The sequence below is a fragment of the Populus trichocarpa genome, chromosome 8 (assembly GCF_000002775.5).
Source record: "Populus trichocarpa isolate Nisqually-1 chromosome 8, P.trichocarpa_v4.1, whole genome shotgun sequence".
NCBI classification, from domain to species: Eukaryota; Viridiplantae; Streptophyta; class Magnoliopsida; order Malpighiales; family Salicaceae; genus Populus; species Populus trichocarpa.
The window spans coordinates 8,542,611-8,566,927 of record NC_037292.2 but is presented as its reverse complement, the minus strand read 5'-3'; the positions used below and the strand labels follow the sequence as shown (position 1 = coordinate 8,566,927).

The window sequence follows — 24,317 nt, the reverse complement described above, 5'->3', positions numbered from 1 at the left end:
ACTAACCTAAAAATGAACGAGCTATTGTTCAACATAAACGAAACCCTGCCGAAGCGTGTGTTTCCGATCTCCACCATCCAGAATGAAGGCAACATCTAGGCACACCATATATCAACAAATTGACATAATCCAACGGTGGAAGAGAGAGAACCGGCGACCAAAACTTCCCTGCAAGTGTATTTCCTTTTGTTTTCCAGGAAAATGTCAATGATGATTTCTGTCAAACGGATTGCGTGCTTTCCAATCCCTCTGGTCAATTAGTAGAAGATTGTGAGAAGAACAACATAATCCAAAATTAACATGATCCAACAGTGGATGTTAGAGATAGGGCCACTGGAGCATTATTGGCTCTTCTAAATTCTACACTTCTCTTTCTAGCTGAATTTTCTTTATTGTCTCTCCTTCTTTCTTTTTTTTGGACTGGTGGCCTCTTTGCTGTTTTAAAGGTATAAACCTCTTTTACAATATACATTTTCTATCTATTATCAGTATACATCTAATATCCTATCTCATTTGTCGAGAATAATCTCATTTTGGAAATCTCAACACAACTCAACGGTTTTCAAACTCTATCTCCTTATAAATTAATTCTCACTTGATACTAAGATATTCCTCTCTTGATATCATTAATTTATCTCATTCTTTTGGAATAACTAATCAATATTTTTCCTCTTATTTTTTTTAAGATAATTGTTAATACTAACGAATCTCATTAGTATCATTAGTCTCTCAGTATTGAGTTAAACTAATCAGTTACATTCACGTGCCGATATTCTTCCCCATAATAGTTTATCAAATCTTATTCACATCTGGTTTACCATCAAAGTTGCCGATGTCAAGAATCATTGACATCACTAGCCTCCTTACTTAGAGTAACTAATCACACCCGAAATGGTTGTCGATACCAATATAACTCATTGATCATTAATTATTCTCGACTTGAAATAATTAATCAACTTATCTTTTTCACTTAACCAGGAGTAATCATGTCGATACTAGTAATCTTTACTAACATCATTAGTCACCCAATTGTTCGAGATCGACTAATCAATGTAAGAAATATCGGCACCGATAAAATCTCATGTTATTGAATTAGATGTGTTATGTTAATGACGATTAGTTAGGTTGAGATCCAAGATGATTGGATCGGGATGTGAAATATAATTGAAAGTGTAATATGATTTTATCGATAACTTGAAACCTTTTAGTTAGGTGAAACTCTGCCAAAATTTTAGTAGAAATTTTGATGGAACCTATAAAAAAAAAATTACCTAAAAATTTTCAATGTATCGCGAATTTTTTTTTGTAGAAATCAAGGTTGTTACAATTGTATTTCTTCACTAGTTTAGGTTCAAGAATATAATAACTACTCAATGAAACTACAATTATTTTTATACACCACTCGAAGAAATTATTTATTCAAGAATTTTTCTCATCCGATTATCTTCAAGATTTCTCTCTTGATGAAATTTTATTACTAGTACCTAGAATTTTTACCGAACTCTCGAAAATCTACATGAATAATTTGTTTTTCACAACTCTCTTAGTACAGTACAGGGGACAATACAATTTAAATTATAATCTCTCTATAACTCACAATTGTGTTTAAGTGTTGTGAAAATAAAAATAAATACTTCTATGCTAGAATATAAATTTATAATATCATAAATTAAAATATGATTAATAATTAATGATTTTATAATTATTTTGCTTATAATAATAACTTGTATATAATACATTTTCGAATCTTCTTTTAACTTTACAATTAAAAGCAAGCTGTATATATATATATATATATATATAAACCAATCATTATAATTCCACTAGAAACTTAAACGTTCAATAAGTTCAAATTAAACGTTCAATAAGGTCAAATTGATCCAATCAATCGACCGACTAGTTTCAATAAAATTCTTAAGTTCTTAATCTTAAGTGTTCATCGACCACTCATACAAAAATCAAGATTTATCAATTTATCCTAGGTGAATTCGAACTGCTTATTTTAATTTTATTATCAATTCTAATATGTAAATTCATTTTAATTGTGCTTTAAGTAAAATATTTTACCATTAAGATAAATACTTAATCTAAATATTCAATTTTTTATATATTTTTCATATAAAATTATTTAAAATTTATTCTCAACCATGAGTTTATTTTCTATACACATATAAACATGAACATGCAACATGCAACATGCAACGGAGTTAAAAGATCAACAAGCCCACCAAACTCTACATAAAAAATCCCAGTCACACTCCATGGCCAAGCTAGCCATTTCCACAAGAAATACACTATAGCACACCAGAAATTCCAATACTTGAATCAGTTATGTACTTATTCCCATTCGGTTCTGTTTCGAAGTAATTAAAGCCAAAAGTAGTGCAAAGAACAGAGATGAACAATTGCCATTCTCATATTCCAAAGCATATTACCATCAGTTCAATTAAAAACCCCAATTTGTTAACAGTTACATCCATAGAAACCAGGCAGTGCATTAACCCCAAAGCCTCAATCATAACCCCGGGAAAACAAAAAATACATTAAATTGACAACAATTAATCTCTACTCATGAAGAGTACCCAAGATATCTTCGTCCCTATACAAAACATACCTGCAAGAGGAAAAAAATCACCAACACGGATCAACAACAACAAAAATAAATTAGTAACCAAACCAAAAAAAAGAACCATAAAACAAAACTTTAAATCATTATGAATACATACTCTTTTTCACCAAGCTTGACTTGGGTGCCCCCATATTCAGGCAAAAGCACAGTGTCACCTTCCTTCACAGCTGGAGGGATAGTGTTCCCTTCAGAGCTCCTCAACCCAGGACCCACAGATATCACTTTCCCTGAGTTAAGCTGTTTTCATTCAAAACTCATCACACCCACTTAGTTTAACTCTAATCTTAATTTAACAAAGAAACACATTCAGACAGAGATATAGGAGAACCAAAAGTAAATGAATTACCTTAGTGGATGCCTCAGGGAGAAGAATACCAGCAGTGGTTTTGGAGGGAGGGATAATTTTCTCCACCAGGACGCGGTTAAGAGTGGGAATCAAGCGCCTTGCCATTCTTTTCTTTTGCTAAGAAACTCTGGCAAAATGAAAGAGTGAAGTTGCAGCTGCAGATCTCTCCTTTTAAAACAAGAGGTTGGATTGCCGTTGGGGAGGAAGGAATTGGGGATCAAGTTTCTCTAGAGAGAAACGGAAGGTTCTAGATTTAGGTCCTAGGGTTTTATCAGGGTTTTGCATTTACTTGAAGGGCTCCATGTCATTATGGGTATCCAGTTTCAAGTATGGGTTAGGAGCGGGGATGAAAATGGGCTGGATTCTGGCCCGTTAAACAAACCCCAAATCCGACCCACTTAAAAATGCAGTGCCCTGTACTCGGCCCAGCATACATGCGTTAAAGAATCACCCCCCAAAATCCATACCCGCCGCGATGTGCATCGAAAATAGATTTTCACTGATTTTCATTTTTTACTCTTTACTTTTCGAAAAATTATTCTGATCCTTCTGTTTTTAATATTTTTTTTCCAAGTAAGTTTTTGGTCCTCGATTCTTTTGAGATACATGTTGGTTTCTAAGTCAAAAAAGGTTTTTGCGATTATATTTTTTTAATTTAAAAAATTGGAGTTGTATTTTATCATGTTTCAAGCTCCATGATGGATCATTTTCGTGAAATACAAAGTATTAATTTGAGATCAACAGTTAAAGTATTTCACAAAATAAAGTTCACCATATAAAATAACCAATGATTTTAGAGAAAAAACCTTATAATCACACACTAACTTACAGGGATGAAATGCTAGTCTTTGATGCCCAATTGATTTAGATTTCATAAACATGATATGTCATTTTTTTCGAGAAATCCCAAGAAAATCACTTGTACTAGGTATTTGTCCTTACAGGCTTGTACATGTATAGCTGAGTTTGATACTTCTCGAAGATATCGTGGACTCGATGAAAAAGTATTCTTCTAGGAATGAAAAAAAATCATGATGGAGGTTCTTATATCTTTCTTTATTTTAATTGAATAAAATGCTGGTTTGACTCCTTTTCAATTGATATGGGCGGCTCTGATTCATTAATGGAATGGTGAATATAAGGTCCATGTTGAGAAAATTAAATACATGGAGATCGATTTTAGAAGAAATTAAAAATACTGGGATGATTTCCACTATTAACCCGCTCTTAATTTCTGAAGAGATAGTGAAATACGATGCTCAGAATGAGGGCAAAAGAGAGAGTAGAAAATAATGAGACAAAAACAAAACGTGAGCGGCAGGATTCGAACCTGCGCGGGCAGAGCCCACATGATTTCTAGTCATGCCCGATAACCACTCCGGCACGCCCACGCGATGGTCTTCATATGGCAGTAGGAATTATTAATTATACAAACATGCGGTGTAAAATATTTAATAAGATTTTTTTTTTTTTGCGAAGTAGAATTGTAGATACAAATTTGGGGAAATAACAGTAGGAAAATAACACGGGGTATCAAGTCATATATGATATCTCAACTTTTTTTTTTTAAAAAATAAATTAATTAATTCAAACTTCATTCCTACTATAGAATAAGTGTTTTTTTCTTATACAAACTTGACAAGTAAAAAGAACATGTGCTATATTCTTGTATAAGAATGAAGTTTGATTTATTTAAATTTAAATTTTAAGAGTAAGAATGGAGTTTGATTTATTTTTAAAACTTAAATTTTAAAATAACTTTTAGATTTAGCTACAATATGCTAACTCCATCAATTTAAATTGAATTTGAAAGGCTGGGGATTTGAAAGAAACCTCAGAGGAAATTCCAATGAATTAGTCTAGTATACTTGACGAGAGCTTAGAATAGTTATGTTTTTCTTTTTCCTCTTTCGTTTGTTTTATTCCGATTTTTTTTCGTCGCCCTTTTCTGTTTTATGGGTTCTCCATTTTCCCTTTTCTTTTCTTTAAAGTTTTTATCTTTTTTATAGATTTTCGAAATTAATTCTCCTTTTGATGTTAATATTGGGAGTACTTTTTTTTATGATAAAAAGACCTATATACGTGTGTGTGTGTGTGTGAATTCTAAGGGAAAAAGGGTTTTATTAACTTATTAATTTTTTTTCTTCAGGGACATGCACGAGGAAGACAATCCCTGATTTATAAGGCAGAGTAGGTTGAATATTAAGCTCCATCGTTATTCCTCGCACGAAGAATACAATCTGGTGGTTAATTTTTTCAGGGCTCTCAACAATTTCCATGTTGGAATTCCTAACTGCTAAGAATCCATTTTTCAGTTTTAGTCTGGTCTTCCTTTTCCTCACTGTATCTTTCGAATTTTTTTTTTATTTCTTTCATCATTGTTCTATTCATCCCATCAAAATATATATATATATATATATATATATATATGGGGTGTTATGATGTGTTGTAATCAATAAATATATATATATATATATATATATATATATATATATATATATTTATTTATTTATTTATTGATTACAACACATCATAACACCCCGTTTTTAAATTACTTAGATAGTCTTTAAATTTAAACCTGTTAAATAATATTAATGTAGTTTTATTTATTAAAATTAGAATAATACTTTTAGTTTAATATATATATACTTTATTTGTATTTAGGTTAAAACTAAACACTCATAATATACAAAATATTTAGAATTCTAATCTCTTTTTTACGTTTAATATTAATTATTTTAACAAAACCAACTATAGTTTCATAAATTGTTGCCTAATAAAAATAACAATTTTTTTCTCGACCTTCCTAAAAAATAATGTGCGCGCGCGGATAACCTCAGTCGCTATCGGACCTTCTTGCTGTTGATGTTGGGCTATGGAGACGTGTAGAACTCTTTTCCCAATGATATCCTGTGGAGGAATTCGTGGAACAGGAATCCATGTATGAAAATAAAGGCAGCAAAGCACAATCTTTTATAAAATGCTATGGTCCTGTCCCTATATATAAAGTAGTATTTTTCTTTAATTCGATATTGAAAACCTCTGGAAACAGCAAAGACATGTCATATGCTTTCGGAGGGCAAAGTGATGGATGATGGAATATGAAAGAAGAAAGGGAAACAAAACAATGTCCTTGCAATGTCAACTATATTTGAAAAAGTAGAACTGGGTGCGAAAGATCTTTTCTGCTAGTTAACAAATGACTGGTGGTGGTCGAGAAGAAATTAAGACATGTCTTTCATGCCTTCGTATGAGCTCCAACAAGTTGGTGCAATGATGCATGGTCTGGAAATTTTCTTTATGGTATGTGTGTTAATGATAGAACTGCAGCAGCGATAATGGTGGTGATCTATTCTGTTGAATCTTTTAAGTGGCTGTCCATTTCACACAGGCTTCACTGAATATTCATTTCTTTATAGGTCCCTCTCCTAACAATCGAGTGGTCGGAAATTTCTTTGTTTTGTTTTCGGTTAATGGGAGACTTGATGAATTTTCACTATTAGAACACGTTGCAAGAGGAAAGAAGGCATTTTTCAGATAGTGGCGATTGAATTCTGATCAAAGGTTACAGAACTAGAGAACAAAAGAACTTGCAGCCCATGTTGTTAACACATGCCATTTCTTTCAGCACTCGAATTCAGATTATGCCACATATCATTGCGATACAGTGGGGTTTGAATGGTTTTTGCACCAGCCGAACGAACAGTCTCTCTCTGTTTTTTTTTTTGAGCTTTGGTTCAAGGATGACCGGGCAATAACTAAGCTTGTTGCCAATTGTGAAATTATGAAGTCTTTAATTGGGACCTTAGACTGCACATTGGCAGCTTGAATCTTTCACTTTCTTCACTTCCTCTGTCTCTGTAAAAAACCAATTTCTTATTTTTAGTTAGAAATGAGAAATCTCACCTATAATGTTTCGGGAAGAGCAAGACATGATTGCCTGTTAAGTCACGAATCTACTGTCAAATTAAAATTTATTCTAAAGCTATTTGGGCATTTAGCAATTATGCGATTTGATGATTATTATACCAGCCTCGTAAATTATTGATAATTGCGTGACCCTGAACATCTATATAAACATCATAATCATACAAATCCACGATCATCGCACACAATCTAAAATGTAAGTGCACTGACCATGATCCCATTTTAGGTAGATATTTGTTGTGAAAAACCTACAATTATTGATGAACAGTACCGTAATTAAAAAAAACTAGAAAAAACATAAAAGTAATATAATTATATTCATAGTAGCGAAGAGTTTTATTTTCACTAAAACAATGTTACATAATATATATTTATAATAAACTTTAAATCATTCAAAGAAAACCTAATCATCCCAAAAATACTGTAATCATTCAAAGATAAATGGCCCGTCGCCTGAGCTGAGTTCACGCTTCATTCAGATAGATGCAAGAACAAAGAAGATAAGCACCTCAAACAAAGCTCGTGATTAGTTATTCGTTTACTTGCACCTTAACTTTGTGTCTCGCGTTGTCATTCCTTTCTACAACAAATGATTACCTCCTTTTCTGCTCCAATCTCTTCTTCTATTCTATCCTTTTATTTCCTTAAAACCCTATAATTCTCGAGTTCGAACAAGAAAGTAAGTGCGGGAGAACCTCGAAGTATGGGAAAATAAAAGAGTAGATTTGATGAGGATTTGGATATCCAAAGCCGAGCTTATCTCTTGTCACAGTTATGGTTCAAAAGTGGCCATTCTATGAACTCTGCAAATAATGGTGCTAGTTATAATTATACTTTGGCAGTTAGTGCGGGACTTCCCTTGCATGGCTGGTTCGGAAAGGTCAAACCACTTTTTGGTGGGTCCAAATGGCCACTTGTGATGTTTTCACATACTAGCTAATAATAATCAATATACCAGTATAGAAAAGCTCAAGCATTAAACATAAACAAGTGGACTAACTATGCTCATTGGATTCTCAAGTGAAACCTGAACCCCACTTATATCAGCCTATTAACCTATGAATAGTATTTCTTGCCTGATTGTGATATGGAGGTGTGTTTTTGTAATTTAACGTGTTTTTAAAAGTATTTTTTAATTTGTTTTTTCTTGGAAAAATATTAAATTATTATTTTTAAAATTATTTTAATGGATTAATGCCAATTTTTTTTAAAAATATATATATAAAGAAATAAGATTAATGCATTTTCAATTAAAAAAGATTAAAAAAGATTGTAAAAAAACCCTTAAATCACATTACCAAATAACAATTCAGTGTGATTACCTTTGACCAGCATTTGTTCAGCTGATGCTGCACTGTACACCTCTCCTGTGACAAAACAAATATGGCATGAGCTGTGAAAAAAAAAGCGGGACAAATATAGTATGCTGATCCATTGAGTAATTAACTGTATGAAGATTCCCTACTCCGTGACATAAATAGCCACTTCCGCGTTGGATTTTTGCCTGCTGGTATCATTTGCATGTTGATTTTTTATTTATTTATTTCTATAATCTTTTCAGCTTGGCCTTGGAATGATGGGATTTCTTTCATACCGTAGAGCACCTGTTCTTGTACAGTGTTGTGTGTTTGGCATTCCAGTTGCCGTTGCCGTTGCCGTGGCCGTGTAAAAAAATGCAGGAGCGGTGGCTAACAAGCCATCCCAACAACAAGATGGCCTTAAAGATTTTGCAGCTAAATTCCATTAGGACCACGAACAGCAGCAAAAAGTGTTCAGAGTAAATTTATCGTGTAAATCAAAACTTAATATGACTAAAAAATTTTCATAAACGCAAGAGTTAAGCATGGATTGTCTATTCAAGATTCGACGAGGTTTTTAGTTTCAATTCTCAGAACTTGTGCAAATACAGGGAGGGGAGGGGATAAAGAAAACTAGAAACGGGTCATTTTTTTGTGTAATGTACAGCAACATCTGTGGCAACTGGCAACTCGGGTCTAAGTGGTACAGAATGCACACTGACTCTCATTTTGGATACCCATCTCTGTACTGTATTAAAGACTTGTAACCATCCTCATAAAATCCATAACCATCTTATAGAGAAGCGCGCCGTCTCTGAAACGAAAATAAAACTGAAGACCGGGGGAGGCAGCATATTCCTCGGAATATTCCAACTTCGGAAACCCACATTTGCCATCACCTTGCCAGACAAGGACGGTTAATTTAAATAAGTAAACTGATATAAATTCAAGACACAAATCTGGTAGGCTGGGATTTAAGTTTTGATCGCAAATTAAAGGAAGAAAAGATGGTAGAATATGACTTTAAAGTTATTATTTCAAAGCTATGATTGATCAAACTTGTTGAACTCAAGCACATTGAATATAAATGAAACGAGATTATAAACCTAGAACATTACCTCAAATCGTAGTGGTCTGAAGCAACACTAATAATCAACCATAGACTCCAATACGGGGTTGGTTAATTATTGGCATGCTTAGGATAAAGTTTTAGTAGCATTAGCCTCTTTCATGACGGTAATCTAAACTTCATCATGGTATAATTATGGTAAAATTCCTTCAGAAATGTGTGTATATGACAGCTATATACATGTGCCAATAGCTTGACTGCCTTCCATTAATCTTACAACCAGAATGTTAATGAACGGTACCAGAACTTATTTAGCACCCTGTGATCAGTTGTCATCTCTTCATTTCCTTTTATAAATGGAAATGCAGTTTCCCAATAATTAAAGAAATGAACTTTTCGTGCACACATATTTCATCCAGCCTTTCGTTATGACCCTTTAGGATTAGAAATTCGGAACATATGCGGACCGTTCATAGGGATTCTAACAATTTGAATGATAATTCTTATTTATTTATTAAATTCTAATATAATCCTCCTGTTTTAACATGTAAATGATAAATGCGCGCATCTCTGTAAGAAGCAAAAAGAGTTAGCGGGCTCAATCAGAGAATGCTTGTTTGATAAGGCTCTCGTCAAGAGCCGACCTCTCTCTCCTCTCCATAGCTTTTCTTTCTGTCTTGGAGACAGGTACTTTGTTTGCTAGCGGTCTAGAGAAATTTGATTGATAGGGTGCACACTCATATAAAAGTAGAGGCATTGCTCAAACAAACCACATCAAGAAAACAAAAACCCTCTCCATGCCATGGAGCCTAACGCCAGCAATAACATGCAACCTGATAATTGCCTGGAAATAACACCTATGGAGGTGCACAAGGTTGTCCCACCACCCCATAGGAGCACCATACAGAAGCTCAAGAGTAGACTTAAAGAGACCTTCTTCCCTGATGACCCTCTGCTGCAATTCAAAAGACAGCCATTGGGCACGAAATGGATACTTGCAGCTCAGTATGTCTTTCCCATTCTTCAATGGGGTCCTAATTACAGCTTCAAGCTTTTCAAGTCTGATATTGTTTCCGGCCTTACCATTGCCAGCTTAGCCATTCCACAGGTCAGCAACCAAATATTTTTTTTCTCCTAAATCTTGAACAAGATTGTAATTATAAAACATCTTTATCCATTAAGTTGATCCTTCTGTGTAATCATCTTTTTAGGGCATCAGTTATGCTAAGCTTGCAAGTCTACCTCCCATAGTGGGTCTCTGTGAGTAAAATATAGTTCTGATTACTTTGTTTTTTTCATCTTACTATTTATATACAATACTGCTTGATTGAATTTTCTTTTTCTTGAAACAAAAAAATGCAGATTCTAGCTTTGTTCCTCCTCTTGTGTATGCTGTTCTTGGAAGCTCCAGGGACCTTGCTGTAGGACCAGTTTCTATTGCTTCTCTTATACTGGGATCAATGCTTAGGCAAGAAGTATCTCCTATCAATGACCCTCTCTTGTTTCTTCAACTAGCCTTTTCTTCGACTTTCTTTGCTGGCCTCTTCCAGGCTTCGTTAGGATTGTTAAGGTAAGTTTTCTTGCCTTCTTTCCTATTTTTCCTCTTAATTTTCAACTGAAAGTGCTGATTCTGTGTTGGCCTGAATGGCTGCAGGCTTGGTTTCATCATCGATTTTCTTTCCAAGGCAATTCTAATTGGATTCATGGCTGGAGCTGCTGTCATAGTCTCTCTCCAACAACTAAAAAGCCTCCTTGGAATCACTCATTTCACCAAACAAATGGGACTCGTTCCTGTTTTGAGCTCTGCTTTCCACAATATCAACGAGGTAATTGGTTAGTTTACCCCTCACCAAAACACAAGCATATATAATTAATTAAAGAAGTTGAACCCCCTCCTAATTTATGCAAGGTGAGGTTCCCACTATTCTACCAATCGAAATTATAATTATAGCATAATCAATCCACTTAACAACAACCTTAGATGGGAGAGTTATTGTTCAAGCTGCTAAATTAGCCAAAGCTTTTCCCTATTTCAGCTCCCCATTCAATATTTATCACTACATAAAGCTAGACCATGCCAGACAGTACAATGGTTAAAGCGTAATAATCATCTGAAGGTTTCAGATTCAAACTCTAAAAAGTACGGGAAGGACCATCCCATTATGTAGCCGAGGGCAATTTACGTTAACTACAAAAAAACTACAAAAAGATGTCTAACTTGACAAAATCCCAGCTAATTATTTGATACTCCTAGTACCGTACTACAAATTAGAGTGGATAATTCTGACCATATAGATGATGTTTGTGCAGTGGTCATGGCAAACGATACTGATGGGGTTTTGCTTCCTTGTGTTCCTTCTACTGGCTAGACACGTCGTATGTCATTCTTTCCACTCTCCTTGTCTTGAAGTAACATATTATTAAATGCATAGTATTTACTGTTAACAAGTACTTGAAACCGCCGTGAGAATCACTTTCTGTTTCTATTTTTCCAAAAATATTTATTGCAGAGACGGTTTTATTGTCTATATTCCCTGGTTTTGCCCCCCTCTTTTATCATTGATTGGAGTCGTTCTTTTCTGCTAGAATAGATGCACCCTCGTATCTTCTCTTATGACCATAAGATCATACACCCTCTCTGGCCTCTCGCCACTGTATACCGGTCATATTAGTTCATTTCATTACAGGCAGCAGAGTGTCTTTCTTAATTCTTATACAGTGAGATATGGTATCCAGATACTCTCTTTTTTTCCCTCCTTTTTGGTAGAAAAGCATTCAGATACTCTTTACCGTCATAGCGGTGGCGTCATTCCATTAAAAATTAAAGTTCGTGACAATTTAAATATAAACTAGTGAAAGAAATGAAACACGAGACGCTATTTTTTTTTTCTTTGATTGTTTAAATGGGCTTGGTTTAGGTCTGTTTCGGCACATCCTATGGACTAGATAATAGGCCGGAATCTATGGATGGGCCTAATGTTTTTCAGCACAAACCAGCTCCTTTGCAAATTATGATTTCTAAGATTTTGAAAACTCAAAACCATAGAATGGCTTATCTTAAGTAAATATTCCAGTACATGTTCTGATATGATAAAAAAAGAGAGGAAGAAAACAGTAAATATTCCAGTACCTTCTCTTTGTTACAGTGATAGATGTTTGAATTTTTACATGGTAACGTGTGCCTCACAGAGCATGAGAAAACCAAAGCTGTTTTGGGTTTCAGCTGGAGCCCCTCTTGTGTCTGTGATCCTATCTACTATCCTGGTTTTTGCATTCAAGGCACAGCATCATGGGATCAGTGTTGTAAGTTTTAGGTCCCACGCAAATATATTACCCCTTCATGGAAGATGTTGCTTATCATTGGACCTTTCTGTTATTTTTAGATTGGTAAGTTGCAAGAAGGGCTAAATCCTCCCTCATGGAACATGTTGCATTTTCATGGAAGCAACCTTGGACTGGTTATTAAAACCGGCCTTGTTACTGGCATTATTTCCCTCACTGTAAGTTCTTGTTTTACTTGTCTTGCAATTATTTTTCATACATTCAGTAGCATTTATGCGGTTTAGAAGGAATCTGTATTTTTTGAACTTGAAAGAACGATCAGGGGAATGGGGATAGAGCTGGTCTGCATTGCAATTGTATTTCACATGTTCTGGAATAATAGCTACAATATCTGGAAGCTACTGCCAGTTTCATGGGCTAACAATACATGGACCAATTTGTGTTTAAACCAAGCTTTCTAGGCAGATTGGTTGATGACCTGAAGTTTCAAGTTCAGTAACTATTGGTGTTTACACAGTGCATGACTCTTGAAAGACAGCTTCTTTTCAAATCTTCTTTTTTTTCATTGACCGAAACTTCTTTAATTTCTGTTTGAGTAAACTTAATGAAACGTGTTGTTAATGCGAGGGAATCATTATCAGAATTCCTATGAGGATGACTGGCCTGTAACATATTTTCATTGACTGATCAAGTATTATTTGCTGTAATAAAAGTCGAGTTTTGTAACATTTGATGAATGAAAATATCGAGGTAGCAGGTTGCGAACTTTTAGTATCATAACCACAAATCTACAACATGACCTTCAAATAGTGTCTTGAACTTATGGCATCTGTTAGACAGAAGAGTTAGCGTGCATTTACTCATGCTCAACTTTATTTCAAACAGGAAGGCATAGCAGTGGGAAGGACTTTTGCTGCTTTAAAAAACTACCAGGTTGACGGTAACAAGGAAATGATGGCAATTGGATTAATGAATGTAATTGGCTCCGCCACTTCCTGTTATGTTACAACAGGTCCTAACATTTACTCTATTAGGCTTTCTTTTCTGCCATGCTGTTAAGTGCCTGAAACATATATAAGACACGCATATATAGTATTCTTAACAAAACTTTGAATTTCAGGCGCTTTCTCTCGGTCCGCCGTCAATCACAACGCAGGAGCCAAAACAGCAGTTTCTAACGTTGTAATGTCAGTGACAGTTATGGTGACACTCCTCTTCCTAATGCCTCTATTCCAATACACACCAAATGTTGTGTTGGGTGCCATCATAGTAACAGCAGTAATTGGCCTCATAGACTTCCCAGCTGCCTGCCAGATATGGAAGATCGACAAATTTGATTTTGTAGTGATGCTGTGCGCATTCTTTGGTGTTATTTTTATCTCTGTACAGGACGGTCTTGCCATTGCGGTGAGTTTTCAGCTTTTAGATAATGTTACTGGAACTAAACCTGTATAGGCTTGAAAAGGTAAGCAGGAATGACTTGTTAATCAGGATTTAACTTTTAAGCCGTTTGTATGCATTAAGCGAAAGCCTTCGTTCCTTCCATGTTTATTCATGATACAAAACAACCATGATGCTGTTGATGAACAGGTAGCAATATCAATTTTCAAGATCCTTCTTCAAGTTACAAGGCCAAAGACTCTGATTTTGGGAAACATACCTGGGACGGATATATTCCGTAATCTTCATCACTACAAGGATGCTACGAGGATCCCTGGTTTCCTCATTTTAAGCATTGAAGCTCCAATCAACTTTGCTAATACAACCTACCTCAAAGAAAGGTTTGTTTGTGCATTCAGTAGCTCATAAAGCGTACTTGCACTTCCCATCACGACTCTAATAATTCTCCTTTAATTATTTTTTCTTTTTTTGAGGGTAACTTTCCTTTAAATATGTAATAGGATTGTGAGATGGATAAATGAATATGAAACCGAAGAAGACATAAAGAAACAGTCAAGCATTCGTTTTCTGATCCTAGACCTGTCAGGTAAGTTCACTGCTACCATTTTGCAGAAATTAACAAGTTATCTAGAAACAGTCTAGAAACAGAAAATCTTGGTTTCTTCCTTGTTCTTCTTTCCAACTATAAGCTTTATAGATAATTATAAGTTACAACTTGCGCATCTGAGATTAGGGTAGCTGATTTTTTTAGAGCTTATATTGGTGGAGTTGACATTAAACCATTTCCTGCTCTGATTGACTACATTAACTCATTAAATCATAATTGCAATGAAGCATGGCAGATTATCCACCATGTAAAAAATCATAATAGAAATACTCTCTGTACTTGTTTCAGCTGTCAGCGCCATCGACACAAGCGGAGTCTCACTCTTTAAGGATTTAAAGAAAGCAGTGGAGAATAAGGGAGTCGAGGCAAGTGCATGGCATCTAAATTGCCTGTTCCTTTTCAATTGTCTTGCCTTTTAGTTGCTCCTGCGGATAATACTTTGTTTTATGATTGACATTGCAGCTTGTGTTGGTGAATCCCGTGGGGGAAGTGTTGGAAAAATTGCTAAGGGCCGATGATGCCCGTGATATCATGGGGCCTGACACCCTTTATTTGACAGTTGGAGAAGCTGTGGCTGCACTCTCATCAACAATGAAGGGTCAATCATCGAGCAATGTGTGATAATGAGAGAATTGTAACTATTAATCTCTTATTCGACAAAGAAAAACATCAATTGTATCAGTAGTGCAAAGATAAGCATTTTATGTTGAGCAGCTTTAATGTGATTGCATATGCTTGATATAGTATTTCTTAGGCATCTTATATGCTAATGTGTCTTACACTGTAGTGATGCTTCAAAAGTTCAAGCATCCATAGCCTGCAGGCATTATCTGGAACTCAAGTTTTGAAAACATTTGACACTGCATTCATGCATCAGCTTGATCAAGCGGGAGTTTGCCAGAAACTAGGCAAACCAGCACATGTATCATAATGAGGCTGGAAAAAGGAATACAGCTCAGTACATGCTTTCAATTGAATTCTACGGAAGAATTGGTTCCAAAAAATTCATAAAAAAGGGTTCTATTATAGGACAATTCCCATCCCCCTCTAATATCAATCTTAACAATGCTATCTTCTCAACGTTACTGTCTTCTTATTTTCCAACAGTGAGGTGACTTTAAAGTCGTGCTCACCCCCAAATTTCTCCCTGTTCTTCTTTTTCTGACAGAACATGTCTTTCTTCTTTTTTCAAAGTAGTATGCTAGTTGCTTATTTTATAGCATATATAGAGACCATACATACAATACGCCATTGTTTCTCCAAGGTACCCAGGCTATTATACAGGATTAATTCTTCGAGATCCTATCAGGCATTAAAACGTGGATTTCTTTTAACAAAGTTTGTTGTATCCACAGGTGCTCGACCATTTGCTTAGCAACCAACAACAGCTAAAATAATTTATTTTTAAAGAAAAAATTCCCATCATCTACACCTAATTGGTGCGGTGCATTGGAAAAAAAGAAAAGAAAAGAAAAGAGAGACACGTTAAGGGATTAACTCCTATTGGTAGGATGATGGTAATATGAAGAAATATAGAGACTTTCCAATGCACTGCACCAATATATATATAATTATTGCAATGATTATTTTTCAAAATGTTTTTCTCTAATAAATATATTAAAATAATATTTTTTTTAAAAATTATTTTTGATATCAATATATCAAAACGATACAAAACTAAAAATAATCATTAATTTTAAAAAAAATCATTTTTTTACAAAAATAAGATGGGTCAGATATTTTTATTTTCTATAAAAAAATTATATATGCGGGTTTTTTCAACACATTTCTCTAATTTAAAAATTTTAAGTTTAAATAAAAAAATTATGCATACATGTAAATAAATAAATTGAGAACTATGTATGCAAATAATAAATAAAAAGTTATTAACGATACCTAAAAATAAAACTTGAAAAATTAAGAGAGAGGTGTAGATCAAGATATTTAATCTTGAAAAACAAGAAATTTATCCTATTGTATTTGCTAAATTTTTTTATTAAAATAATTTTTTTTATTTAAGCAAACGATATTAGTAATAGAAACGCAATTTAATTTGATTGAATAAAATAAAAAGGAAGGAAAGCATATCATGCAAGGATGCACATGTTAGAAATATTATTTGAAAATAATTTTTTTTATTTTAAAAAATAAAGTCCATCCATACAAAAGATTAAAAAAAATTATAGATAAATCAGAAAAAACTATTTGAATTTAAATACATAACTAAAAAAATAATCGTTATTTAAAAGAGGCTCTCTAAACAGAATTAAAAAGATAAATGATACTTATCTAAATATAAATTAAAAAAAAAAGAGAAAAAACCATAAAAAACCATTAATTTTTTTTAAAAATTAGGAAAAAAGAAGAAGCAAAGGCTAAGCTAGCCTGCTTGGTTCATTTTGTTATGGCCCGCGCGACTGTACTATTCTTTGTATGTAATTGGGTTTTTTTGGAAAAAAAACAGATAATACATCGTCTGATTTATTCAAATTCCAGCCACTGTGGTGGCCGGAAAATCAAGACTTAAATGTTTTTACCAAAAAACTTATTTTCAATCCATTTTAACCCAAAACACTTATAAAAATATAGTAGTAACCGTAATAAATCTATATATGACCTCAAAAAAACCCAAAAAATATCCCAAAAACTAAAACTAACCCAAAATAAAAAATTAACCCGTGCTCAAATTTGTTTTTTTATGAACTTTAATGGTAAAAAAAAAACACCTAATATGAACTCCCCTCATCAAACGGAACCATTTGACATAATATTGTTCATTTTGGTGGCCTAAATCGATATCAACGACTTGTTTCTTTTCTACCGCAGAAATCTGACAACCTATTTTTTCTCTCTCTCAAGTAGGAACTAAAAAAATAATAAAAATAAATTTTTATATTAAAATTAAATTAAAAATATTGATATACTAAAATTATATAATTTGTATTATTTTTTAAATTTAAAGACCAAAATATATCTTCTATAAAACTTATGGGATGCTACAGCCTTTTTATCATTTTAGTTTCTCTTCTTTTAATTTTATACTTTCATAAAAAAATTAAAATCAATTAATCTCGAATTAAAAATAAATTACCGCAAAAAAAAAATTAAAAAAACAATGTTTTTTTACAAATTCCATGATAGCCTTTTATTTTATACTTAATAATCTTGCTTACTTTTTATTTTATTTAGATCGCTCCTAACAGCTGGATCTGATTCACAACCATCGTTAACGACACACTGTGAAGAAATTCCTTCTATCGAATTCCAATGGGAAAGAAGAAAGGGACAGATCCTCCAGCCCTGCAAAAATACGGCGTCCCTCTATATTCAGCTGCTTGGCTTCCGCTTCAATTCCGTCACGAGGACCACGATTCCTCTAAACAACATGAACAGGACAAGGACAGGGAGGAGATCACCCACGCCTCTGCTTCTTCCTATGAATACTATGTCATTTTGGCCGGTGGTGGCGGTGAAGGCCGCAGCGGCATCCCCAACGCTGTCCTTCTCTCCCGTTTCGATTTCTCCTCCAATTCTCTCTCTCCTCAGCCCGTACGTAGATAAAAATTCGCATCTGTTTATCATGTTTAATTATCTTTTCAATTATCGATAGGTGATCGAAATTGGATTTGGTAATTTCATTGTAAATGTATTTATTTCAGTGCTGTGTTTCAGGTAGCTAAGCTTAATCTTGGTTCTGATTTGCCCTATAGAATGGTGGTTCACCCCGGTGGAGACGGACTTATTTGTGCATTGCCGAATAGTTGCCGGTACTCACTTTCTTTTTGTTTTTAATTTCTGCTTTAGCTGTCGAAAAGAAAATATTTAGTTATGTTTTTGCTGTTGAAAAGAAAATATTTAGTTATAAGGTTGCCAATTTAGTACTTTCCTTTTATTTTTGTTCTAGTTTAAGGCTTTTGAGCTTATTGCTTTCATTTTTATTTTATTTTTATAAATGGCAATCTACCAGTGACGCTACTGATTTTCTGAAAGGCTGCATTAAGTGCTGGGTTTCAAGAGATTTTCATACACCACCATTAGTATCCTTCATCCCTCCCACTTTGGCTCCGAATCCTTTGTCTATGATTCCTGATGGAATGAGAAATGAGAAATGAGAATATTGAGTTAGGACCTGTAAGGGGGATGCTATGGAAAGTAGCACAGATGGCACTAGGCAAACATAAATTTACTCTAGCACAGGTGAGTTGGTGTAATTAGGGAATGAAGAAGAGTCAATGTAATTTGAAGAGTGATTGTATAGAGGTTGGATTTACATGAAAGATGACGAGAGCTAGAAGCATTGGTGCTTTACACAATTTCTTTTGAAAGATGCATCTAAAGGTGCAGAACATGTTATCTACTTTCAAATGCGGCATAACCTATAGTTCTTATGTGGACGTGGATTTGCCAACTGATGACTGCTTGAAAGCAACCCTTCTTATAGTTATACTTAGTGTCACAGCTTCCCTTGCCCTGTTCTTTGCTTGTTGATTTGAGGTCATAAAGAGTTTGATATGGGAAAAATCCAAGGCTGTTCACCCAGAGAAATGGGTTAAGACAAAAACCTTTTAGAAGTGGTTGGTTTGGGGTTTAATTTGCTTGTTTTTTTTAAGAAAGCTCTTCATGGTATATCAGCGTGAAAGTTCATTTCACAGAAAGCATTCAATATGATGTGTGGATCAAAGAGAGTGGATGTCTAAGAAAGCAAAGGGTCTGAATGGAATAGGTGCTTGGAAAGTTACAGAAAAAGTTAGAAATGATTTCTCTTGTGTTGTTGGATTTGATGGGGGTTGTAGAAAGGAGGAATTCTTTCTTGATCTGGCAGTAATTATTTTCGTGGTAATCACCTCTTAAGACCAAAATCCTTGAGCTCGAGGTGGATAAAAACGAAGGTTTAATAAGCTCATGTTTGGAGGTCCATGATGGGAATGCATTGGAGGTTACTTGGGGTTTGTTAAAGCAGTTGATGAGATTATCAATCATTTACTGTTACATTATGTATTGGCTGGAGTTGGTTTAGCAGCTATAATTTTCTTGTGGGTTGTGTTATGGCTAGATTAAATTGCTGTGTTTTAAAATGCTTAGAGAGGGTAGTGTTTTTGTACTAGCATAAGAATTAGTATGCTGCTAGCTATCTTTTATGTTTGTGGAGGTGATAAAACAAGTTAGTTTACAAGAAGAATCTTCTCCAATTGCTTTGAATGATTTTTAGAGGTTATATATACTGCATACCAGGCAATCCTTATCCAGTCAAGAGCATTTCAAAAATTTCATTAATTATTTGTTTTGAATGCAGTGCAGCTGCTGTTTGTGTTTATTTTACTCTCTGATTTTTTCAATACACATCACAGCCATTGTGCCTAACTCTTAAGAATTTTTCCATCCTTACTGGTACCAAAAAAAGGATAATCAATTTGCTATTACGTCTTCCTTGCGCAGATTTTTTGAGTGGGATGAAGTCGAGGACAATGAAGACCATAAATTGGGCCTTAAATCGTCTGAAAAAGTATTGACACAATTGGAAGATGTTGGACAGCAATTAGCATTGGTCTTTAACAGTGACAGCTCTGTGCTTGCTGTTGGCGGAGAGGTAGAGAGATTCTTTGCATTCCCTTCTGTTAATTTAATTGTAATCGCTGCATGACATTAAGCAAAAAAGCATTCTAAACACAAGGAAACATGCTTAAAAGATATTGCCTTGTTTTGTTTTTGTTTTCCTTTTCCTGTTTGGATTCTGCATGTAGAAAGGAAAGGATTAAAAGAATCAAACTCGTTTATCTCCAACCCAGTCCAGCAACTTGAGAATCTGCTAATAACTCTTTTCTTCCTTGTTTTTATAAAAAGATAAAACTGTCTGTAGGCATTGATAATCTATATAAGACTGATAAAAGGCCTGGTAGGGATTTTCTGAACCAAATTGGCTGAAGAGGAATGCAGCATCAACACCTACTGTCTAACATAAAGGTTATGGCACGCAGTGGACTAATAACTGGGTTTTTGGCTTCCCTTCAAGATTAGAACTAGAGGGCATCCATGATTCCCCCCCCTTGTTTCTATGGTGTCTGTCTATTCCATCAGTAAAAGAGAGGGAAGGATGAAAACAGGGGTGCGAAACAAGTTATATAACTCTTAAGTTAAAAGGACAAGGAAAAAGTACATTTTATAGCCGAGATGCTACAGTCCTGGGCTGGTGGACAGAACACATTTTAAGTGGCTCCCATACAGAACACCTGACTGCATGTTTATATGACCAAATGAAAGTTGCATGAAAGATGCAAGTTTCTGGGTCAAATTTTTCTCTTCCTTATCTTTCACTGTTTTCTGATGGTTGCATTCCAGCTTCTAACTATTTTATTATTAGATGAACGGTTTGTAGATATAGTTTGTGATGATTAAGTTATGTTCCTCCACTCTATCTTTTAATGTCAGATTGTAGGACCTGCCTCTTGGCCATTTACCTACCAATCGAAGTATTGAAATTTCCATAACCAGGCCTTTATTTTTAGTTATAATGATATTGAAGAGAGCAGGGATCCTTTTTTTAAAGATAATATGCTATATGATGCTTTGATTTTGGTGTGGTACAGGATGGCAATTTAAGGGTTTTCAAGTGGCCTAGCATGGAAATTATTTTCAACGAGGCTCAAGCCCATGCGTCCCTGAAGGACCTGTGTTTCAGGTTGGCAGTAATATTAGGAAAAATTAGATGTTCTATTTCTGAAGTAGAGATGTTAGCATGAAGAATTTATTTATTTTGATTAGCTTAATTGCGTTGCAGCCCTGATGGAAAATTTCTCGTTTCATTGGGAGGTCGTGGCCCTGGTAGAGTCTGGGATGTAACTTCATCAATGGCTGTTGCCTCTTTATCAAAGGAAAACGTAAGTTGTAAACAATGATTAGTTCTTGACTGAATTCCTTTTCTACTAGCAAACTGCTTTGACCCTCACTTAATGTCAAAGAGGTTAATACCTTTGTGCTGATATTTATTGTTGTTATTGAATTCATTTGGGTACCAACAAAATCATATCGGTCAAATTAATAGAAAGTAGATTTCAGGGAACCCGTAACTCAATTAATCTAGGTTACTTATGGTCTTGCAATTCATGGCTGGCACTTCTAATATATATTATGTTTCTATCAAATGAGTGTTGAGCTAATTGGATTTATTGTGTTGTACTTCCAGGATGAATTTTTTGCCTCCTGCAGATTTTCTCAAATTAGTGATCAGACTCAGGTTCTGTATGTTGCGGCAATTACAGGTGAATATTATGAAAGCCAAGTATTTTGTGCTCCCTTTGATATTTTTGTTCCATGTTAATCATCATAAATATTGTTTTACATAGACAAAGGTTCAAGTATCGTGACATGGAACGCAAGCTCATGGAAGAGAGTGAGCTCAAAGCATGTATTCCGTGAACCAGTTTCTTCCTTTAACATCTCACCTGATGGAAAGTTTCTTGCAATGTACAGAATCTCAACCGTTTATTTGAGGTCCTTGAGCTCAATAGCAAGCACTTAATGCTAAAATATATTCTAATCTCCTGTGTTTGATTGACAGAGGCACGGCTCAAGGAGATGTGATGCTTATAAATTCAACCAATATGTGTATTCAAACAATGATTAGGAAAGCACATCTTGGCATAGTAACAGCATTGACATTCTCTCATGATTCAAGGTTAGAAAACACCATTGTGTCTCCATGTACACTTAGATCAACATTTTATTTGGGTCATTTTCATCTAGGGATGACAATTGGCAGTTGAGCATGTGTTATTTGGAATACAGGGCTTTGGTCTCTGCATCTATGGACTCAAGTGCAAGGGTGACACTAGTTGAGGACAAGAAATGTGGTATGTACATTGATATTCAGATTTTTCTTCCTGTCATTGGTGGCTCTGCAATGGCTGCCTTATGGACCTGGTAACTAGTCAGAGACTAAAATCTCTCCATGACTTTGATTTAGGGCAATCACAATATGACTGCCCAAATAGTATGGTGAACTAAGTATTTGGTATGAGTGGAATGTGAACTCAGAAAGTAAATTGCATGCTGCCAAATATTGGGGGACTTTTCTGTGATGACTTTTATGTGCTAGTATCATCGTGTCAAAACTTACTCTTCACATTATTTATGGTTACAAGTTAGTGGTAATTCACCAAGAATTAGCCCAATGCCTGGAGTATTTTACTATCAAGGATTGTTTAGAGAAAACTAGAATGTTGGACATGGAAAGACAAGGAACTACATTCAAAACAGAAGCAGATAATGCTCCTAAGGTTTTTGAAAAGTCAGGCATTCAATTGACCTTCGGTGGAAATTAGTTTGATATGTGAAGTGTGATGGATTATGCATAGAGAAATTTGTTGGTTTAAAAAAAGGTTGTATTGACTGGAAACCATTTCCCTTTTTCTTGACTTATTGCTCTACTATTTTCACAACAAAAGGCATACTAGTTCTCTCATTTCTTATCAAGGAACTTTCTTTTGTTTCTTGTTTAGCTGGAGGAGGATCAAGCTTGCGGATCATTATATTCATCATTATAATGGCAATTGTTGTATACTTCTTGAAGAATGAAGGAGTTCTTCCGTTTCTTGGCTAGATGTTGTTAGCACTAAATTAATGTAAATTGCACCCTTATTTATGGAATAGAAGCTGTAAATGAGAGGCCAGAGGCTATCACGGTACAATAATGTCAACCTGGTTTTGGTTTTGAGAATGTAATCTTTTTACTTATAATAATGCCACTTGAACTGTGGCCCTAAAATTACTTGTTGCTTGTGGTTGGCTTTTATCGTGGTGATTGTTCCCCAAATCTTGCAGTGTTTTCACTAACCGAATTATTATGTCGCTGTTATTTTTCTTATAACAAATTGTTGTTGGTGATATATCTTCATATTTTCTAAGATAATCTCGTGTTAATAATTACTGTGGATCTTTCATTAAAATCCCACTATCAGGCCATGCTGACAGAGCAAAACATGAAGGTTTGAACCGTGAATGTGTTTCAGACTTGGTTGTAGGAATATTTTATCTGTCGCTATTATTAGATCAACAGATGGAGGGATGTAGACGTTTCCGCCATCACGTGGATCGGGATCGGGCGATGACCTGGTGGAGTTGCAGCGATCAGCGGCAGTTGGTGAGGTTCTTTGTTGCACCATAGGAAGGCACGTGGTGTTGACCGTTGTTGCATGTTGTTTGTGCGCTTAGGATTTCTCTATGGGCAAAGTTCCGTGCATCTGGGTCGAGACTTGGCATATATATATTACCTTCCTTTGCAACTGGCAGCTTATTCTTTTATATTTTTCAATTCAAAGTCTCAAGAAAACTAATGATTGCAATGTATTATCAATCTAACTGCCACTTGCATGGTTGCACTTAATTTTTATTTTTTAAAAAAATTGACTTCTTAATTCGTGATTCATAATTTGATCTGGATCGAATTTTAGGTGAATAGCGGCTGAAATAAACAAAAGCTAATTTTAGGATAAATTGAGTGTATATATTATAAAATCTTTATACTCACTCTATTGTTGAATCAGATCGTTCATTGTTCGGACTGACTTTCACACACTAATCCAATCTCATCAAAAAACAAGTTATTCACGCCAATTAAAAAAGAAAGAAAAAGAAAGCCACCATCCATGAGATAAGATTGTGATCCGTATGACTTTCACGTGGTATTTTTCTGTTATTGGACTGGGTTTGTTTGTCAAAGAAATCAATATCATTCTTGTCTTGTGTGATTTTTGTTTATTTCA

The 24,317-nt window shown here is 34.6% G+C and overlaps 3 protein-coding genes and 1 non-coding gene across 6 annotated transcripts; 2 read left to right on the top strand and 2 right to left on the bottom strand.

Annotated features, from left to right (window-relative positions):
* Window positions 1–2,311: 2,311 nt before the first annotated feature.
* LOC7488405 (10 kDa chaperonin, mitochondrial) lies at window positions 2,312–3,252 on the bottom strand. Its single transcript, XM_002311468.4, has 3 exons — window positions 2,976–3,252; window positions 2,727–2,866; window positions 2,312–2,614 (listed from the first exon to the last, which is right to left on the bottom strand). Exons 1-3 carry the CDS (start codon window positions 3,078–3,080, stop codon window positions 2,566–2,568), a joined length of 294 nt encoding a protein of 97 aa, XP_002311504.1. The 5' UTR covers window positions 3,081–3,252; the 3' UTR covers window positions 2,312–2,565.
* A 1,032-nt stretch (window positions 3,253–4,284) lies between these two features.
* Window positions 4,285–4,366, bottom strand: TRNAS-AGA (transfer RNA serine (anticodon AGA)). Its single transcript has one exon. It is a non-coding gene; the product is annotated as a tRNA-Ser (tRNA).
* A 5,494-nt stretch (window positions 4,367–9,860) lies between these two features.
* LOC7488404 (probable sulfate transporter 3.3) lies at window positions 9,861–15,410 on the top strand. The gene is made up of 13 exons (XM_006379701.3): window positions 9,861–10,377; window positions 10,481–10,529; window positions 10,632–10,839; window positions 10,924–11,095; window positions 11,580–11,645; window positions 12,459–12,572; window positions 12,653–12,769; window positions 13,437–13,563; window positions 13,672–13,958; window positions 14,142–14,332; window positions 14,453–14,538; window positions 14,848–14,924; window positions 15,022–15,410. Exons 1-13 carry the CDS (start codon window positions 10,072–10,074, stop codon window positions 15,178–15,180), a joined length of 1,959 nt encoding a protein of 652 aa, XP_006379763.1. The 5' UTR covers window positions 9,861–10,071; the 3' UTR covers window positions 15,181–15,410.
* A 2,325-nt stretch (window positions 15,411–17,735) lies between these two features.
* On the top strand, window positions 17,736–23,368 carry LOC7482885 (SEC12-like protein 2). 3 transcript variants are annotated; one of them, XM_052455523.1, is made up of 10 exons: window positions 17,736–18,108; window positions 18,232–18,326; window positions 19,996–20,146; window positions 21,144–21,235; window positions 21,335–21,434; window positions 21,740–21,815; window positions 21,900–22,020; window positions 22,115–22,231; window positions 22,342–22,473; window positions 22,558–22,954. In XM_052455523.1, the coding sequence occupies exons 1-10, from the start codon at window positions 17,827–17,829 to the stop codon at window positions 22,571–22,573; spliced, it is 1,182 nt and encodes a 393-aa protein (XP_052311483.1). In that variant the 5' UTR covers window positions 17,736–17,826; the 3' UTR covers window positions 22,574–22,954. The 3 variants fall into 3 exon arrangements, with proteins under 3 accessions (XP_052311483.1, XP_052311482.1, XP_024461866.2); XM_052455522.1 differs by lacking the exon at window positions 22,558–22,954 and adding an exon at window positions 23,061–23,368 and having other exon boundaries at window positions 17,737–18,108; window positions 22,342–22,406; XM_024606098.2 differs by lacking the exon at window positions 22,558–22,954 and adding an exon at window positions 23,055–23,368 and having other exon boundaries at window positions 17,737–18,108; window positions 22,342–22,406.
* The last annotated feature ends 949 nt before the right edge of the window (window positions 23,369–24,317 follow it).

Coding starts and splice junctions, on each gene's coding strand:
- LOC7488405 (XM_002311468.4), bottom strand. CDS start 3,080: ATGGCAAGGCGCTTGATTCCCACTCTTAACCGCGTCCTGGTGGAGAAA. Junction 2,867..2,975: donor TCCCTGAGGCATCCACTAAG/GTAATTCATTTA, acceptor GAATGAAAACAG/CTTAACTCAGGGAAAGTGAT. Junction 2,615..2,726: donor GTCAAGCTTGGTGAAAAAGA/GTATGTATTCAT, acceptor TTCCTCTTGCAG/GTATGTTTTGTATAGGGACG.
- LOC7488404 (XM_006379701.3), top strand. CDS start 10,072: ATGGAGCCTAACGCCAGCAATAACATGCAACCTGATAATTGCCTGGAA. Junction 10,530..10,631: donor ACCTCCCATAGTGGGTCTCT/GTGAGTAAAATA, acceptor AAAAAAATGCAG/ATTCTAGCTTTGTTCCTCCT. Junction 11,646..12,458: donor TTCTACTGGCTAGACACGTC/GTATGTCATTCT, acceptor TGTGCCTCACAG/AGCATGAGAAAACCAAAGCT.
- LOC7482885 (XM_024606098.2), top strand. CDS start 17,827: ATGGGAAAGAAGAAAGGGACAGATCCTCCAGCCCTGCAAAAATACGGC. Junction 18,109..18,231: donor ATTCTCTCTCTCCTCAGCCC/GTACGTAGATAA, acceptor GCTGTGTTTCAG/GTAGCTAAGCTTAATCTTGG. Junction 21,236..21,334: donor CTGAAGGACCTGTGTTTCAG/GTTGGCAGTAAT, acceptor ATTGCGTTGCAG/CCCTGATGGAAAATTTCTCG.